This window comes from Nematolebias whitei, chromosome 3, assembly GCF_014905685.2.
Source record: "Nematolebias whitei isolate Nwh7 chromosome 3, NemWhi1, whole genome shotgun sequence".
Classification (NCBI taxonomy): Eukaryota; Metazoa; Chordata; class Actinopteri; order Cyprinodontiformes; family Rivulidae; genus Nematolebias; species Nematolebias whitei.
Window position 1 is genome coordinate 2,397,063 of NC_056500.1, and position 4,901 is coordinate 2,401,963.

Genomic DNA, 4,901 nt, shown 5'->3' on the forward strand with positions numbered 1-4,901 from the left:
AACTGGTTAGTAACTGTTAGTTCTGGTTAGTAACTGGTTAGTAACTGGTTAGTTCTGGTTAGTAACTGGTTAGTAACTGTTAGTTATGTTCGTAACAGGTTAGTTCTGGTTAGTTCTGGTTAGTAACTGGTTAGTTCTGGTTAGTAACTGGTTTTAAATGAGTGCTGTCAGGGACTTCTTCAGTTTTATTGTTTGATTTGTCCTCCGTCCTGCTGTTTTTGTCCAACTCCTGTCTGTGTCCTCCTGAACAGCTGGACGGTGTCAGTGTCCAGGGGATGACCAACCAGGAGGTTCTGGAGGTGATGAAGCAGACGGGTCAGACCGTGGTTCTGACTCTGGTCAGGAAGAAACCCAGAGCTTTGGAGAGATCGTTGGATAAAGGTAGAGAAGATGATTTGTTTAACGTCAGTGAGTTAAATACTGGACCATGAAATGGATCAGAACCGGTAAACTGAAAAGGTTCTGCAGGAAACAATCTGATGAACGGCAGATTATTGGGCTGGTAATCTGCTGAAGAGCAAACGGTCGTCGTCTTGATAATCTGACAGCCGGCAGCTGGTTCCGTCCAGACTCTGTGAAGTGAAACCAGAACCGGGTCCTGTTGGACCAATCGGAACGCTTCCTCGCCTCTCTTCCTCTCAGCACGATTAAGATGATAAATTTGTTTACAGCTGGGTGTAATTTTCCTCAAACTGACCGGGCTGTGCTCCTTCCTTCTCCAGTGTCCACAGAGATTAATTTGCTGGCTCCGGGGTCATTTTTCCTGACTCGGGTTGGGTCGGTACCGGTCCGCTCTGCTCTGTTTTATCTTCAGTTTCATTACAAAGAAAACACAGAGCTGCACTCCGGGTTTTAACTTCTCTTATCGGAGACACGAGGAGGAACAAAAGCTCCATTTGTTTTCAAGGCCAGCGTTGGGCATCCATCAGGAGGTCAAAGGTCACAGCGTCTCCAGGAGACAGTTGCATCACAAACGGAACTGAGACAATCAAACACAACAACCCAAAGCTGTCTGAGACCTCCTTGAACCAGGACTCGTCTCACGTCTCCTTCCATTATATATCATTTAAATTCTGACCGACAGTCCTTCCTGTTTCCACAGGAAGTAGCTGGACTTTGGTCCAAAGACGTTTGTTGTTCGGCTTCTTCAGTCCATGCAAAAACTGATTTTTATGAAAATCTAACCTGTGACAAAACGGGCTTATTCTGAAGGCTCTCTCTGAGCTTTATTTTGAAAGTCCAGGTTCAGTTCTCTTCCCGTTTCCTACCGACCCTCTGGATGAATCCTCCTGAACATCAAAGGTGCGATCAGAGACAACACGAAGGATCTTTGGGGCGGCCATGATGGAAACAGAAGACGCTGAGTTTGGATGGGCACAAATTTCAGTCATATGTTTTATGCTTCAAAATAAGAAAGTGTAGTTATGAATAAATTTAGCATCTTCTAATCACAGAGTATACGTGACTGGAATTTGTGTTTTGTAGTTTCAGACTTTGCTCCAAAAATCATTTAAAACTGTAAAAACAAACAGGTTATTACATATTTTGCTCTCTTCCACTCTAAAGTGCAAACTCTTGTCTGGCTTCCTAAATGAACTGCTGCTCCACTCATTACTGTGACAGCCACGCCCCTTGGGTTGCAGCTCCGCCCCTGTTCCTGCTGCTCCACCCTCTGTGTATGCAGCTCCGCCCCCTGTTGCTTCAGTTCTGAAAGGAGAGGGAAACTTTTCCTAAACCTGATGTAACTTTATCCAAAAAGGAAGAAGAAGCTGAAAAATGAACTTTTGAGGAAAAACGTTGTAGATTAAATTTTTTTTAACTATTTTAATCGTGGGTGACACGGTGGTGCAGTTGGTAGAGCTGTTGCCTCTCAGTGAAAAGATCTTCGGTTGAATCCCGGCCGTGGGGCCTTTCTGGGTGGAGTTTGCATGTTCAGAATCAGAATCCGCTTCGTTATCGTTGCAGCGAAGTGCAGCGAGATTATACAGTCGTCCAAAAGACGGGCGGAGTGCACGTGGCTTCAGCTTCTGGGAGCACAGATAGAACGATAGATAGAAAAAGGGACAGACCATGAGGATCGTGGTCTTACTAAAAGATCTCCTCACACCTTGTCCTTGTCAGGACATGATTTAAGACGTCAAAACTACCAGCAGCACATTTACAGACTCATCACATGCATCTGAGGAGAAGATGGTGAGATTTGTCATGAAGCTCTTCCAGATAGACCGTAGTTCGGAGAAGATGTTGGTGTCGGTCGGTACAGCTCTGATGAGCGTTCACAGGAGTTCTCGGGGGGTGTATAGAGCAGAGCCTTCTTAGTTCACACACATCACCAGGAGGATCAGTCGGCCTGCTTCAAGGCTGAACAGGGAGGTCCGAGTCAGAGGAGCACGGTTGTTTCTGCGCAGGCCGACTGTCGTTCTCCTCAGCCTCGAGTTCTGCTGGTACTCTTGATCCAAGATGACCAGGTTTGTGGGCTTTCCACTGGTCCGTGTTTATTGTCCTTCTCCGAGGTCGTCCCCAACATGCTGGTGAGTCCCAGAAGACACAAGTGGTCTACGATTCTCATAAATCACTTCCATCAGTTGAGCTCGTGAATCAGCCGAGTCCGAGAGCTCGAAGCACGAGCCAAACCTTCACGTAAGGTCGGCAGCTTTGTCGTGGCCGAAGCTGCTGCCGCCATCTTTAACAGCCGACGCCCCGGGTATCCAACGGTGCCAGAAGCAGAAACCTGCTGTCATAAATCCAGTGATGTCTAAATCTTCAACATCCTCCTGAGACGACCCAGAAAGGCTCTTCAGCTTCCACCCCCCACGACGTACCCAGCCACGTGCGTCTCAGCCGGGCACCAGGGTTCTCCAGCACCCCGTCGCTTGGTGGAAAACATTGGATCAGCTGTGCTGAAAGTCCAGCTGACCAGATCCATGACGGTAATTTACGATTCAGAAGATACACAAGACGGAGCAGGAGAGGAGGAGCAGGAGAGGGAAGGAAAGCATCCGTCTTGCTCCAGGGCGAGTGAGGAGGAAAATGTTTTCTCCAGGTACTCCGGTTTCGTCCCACAGACCAAAAACACGCATGTTGGACTGATTGGAAACTTTAAATTGTCCCTAGGTGTTCCTGTGATAGACTGGACACCTGTCCAGGTGTCCCCCGCCTCTCGAACAGTGACTGCTGGACGTGGACACCAGTGACCCTCATGACCCGAAAAGGAAGAAGTGGGTAAAAGATGGATGGGAGACCTGAAACTGTATTAAGGAAATGGAATGAGGTGCTTTTAATTGAATAAATCAGGAGGCAACAGGCTGACGGTTAAATCTAGATCTATCATCCATCCGTCCATCCATCTGTCCATTCATCCATCCATCCATCCATCCATCCATCCATCCGTCCATCCATCCATCCATCCATCCATCCATCCATCCATCCATCCGTCCATCCATCCATCATCTTTACCCACTTCTTCCTTTTCGGGTCACTGGTGCCCATGTCCAGCAGTCACTGTGTGAGAGGCGGGGGACACCTGGACAGGTCTCCAGTCCATCACAGGGACACCTGGAGACAAACGAGACAAACAACCATTCACCCTCTCATATTTTATATAACTGTATTCATTAGAGTTTCATAAAGGCTCTCTGAGGAGGAGAGTGTAGTTGGTCTGATTTTTTTCTTGTTCACTCGTTTCTTCAGATCTGATCTTCCAAACCCCACTCCTAAAACTACTGGCCGTCCACATCAGGACCGGGTCCTGTTGGACCTGTTGGCCCTGCTGGACAGGGCAGCTCGGGTGTTTCTAACGACTTATCAGAGTAGAGTTTGTTGGTGATAAATGCTTGCGTTAACCTGACCAGCGAGCTGGAGCGGGAGCCATCTTGGTTTTATTGCACAGCCAAGCAGAAGTTCACGTGTGGAAATGCCACGTTTGAGTCAGCACAGTCCGGCCCGCTCTCATCGATCGCTGGATTGATCGGTGAAGTCTGATGGGAGAAATGAAGAAACGACACTTTTGAAATGTTTATTCACCGTCTGACTCCACGTTCAGTCGGCTGTCTTCAGACCTTGACCCAGAACCATTCCAACTTTAAGAGTCTGACTTCAATTTGTTTTTATCATCAAAATGGATAAAAATCTAAAATAAAATCACTTCAGCACAACAACAACTTCAAACAAACCACGTGTTTGGACCAGCACCAACTGATTCAGCGTCTTGTGGACGGTCCTCGTGAAGTTTAAGGAGAATCTGGGTCCAGTTTGAGTGTTTCGGGTCCGTTTCTTATTTACACTCAAACTGAACGTCAGTTCTCCTGCACGTGTTCGGGCCACAAAGTTCTGAATGGGTCACGGAGGGCGCTGAAGTCAGTCAGATTTTTTTTGTGATTCGCACCTCATGTGGTACATGTGGTGGAACGAGATTATGTCCACAGGGTCCCAGTTACATCCAACAATAAAATGTAAAATAAAAACAGTAACAAGATCTAAGATGTGAAGTAAGAAAAACGTCAGCACTAACAGCATAAAAACAATGCACCTAACAGCAGCACGAACATGAGCCTGTGTGAGCAGATGAGCACGCACGAGCACAGCAACATGAGTAAACTGGGACAAACTGGTTCTCTGGTCCGTTTCAGTGGACAGGGAGTCATCTCGGGTGTCTCTCAGGAGGACTTTAGAGGTCAATGCTCGCTCTTCATCATCTGCCGCCATGAAGACGAAGCAGGAACCATCTTACCCAAACACAACGTGGCTGAACACAGGTGAGTCCCCACACACAGGGACAGGTACTGATCCAGAACTGCTAATACGAAAACTCCTCATCCCAAAGTTCCTGACCGTAGAGTTCCTGTTCCCAAAGCTACAGTCCTAAAGTTCCTGACCCTAGAGTTCCTGTTCCCAAAGCTACA

At 47.4% G+C, this 4,901-nt stretch overlaps 1 protein-coding gene across 1 annotated transcript in view; it reads left to right on the plus strand.

The window, feature by feature from the left end:
- Positions 1 to 4,901, plus strand: part of patj (PATJ crumbs cell polarity complex component) — an 81,234-nt gene that overhangs the window by 13,943 nt on the left and 62,390 nt on the right. The window contains exons 9-10 of the mRNA XM_037697770.1: positions 252 to 381; positions 4,629 to 4,754. Of these exons, the coding sequence (XP_037553698.1) occupies positions 252 to 381; positions 4,629 to 4,754 (256 nt within the window). The remainder of the gene's footprint in view (positions 1 to 251; positions 382 to 4,628; positions 4,755 to 4,901) is intronic.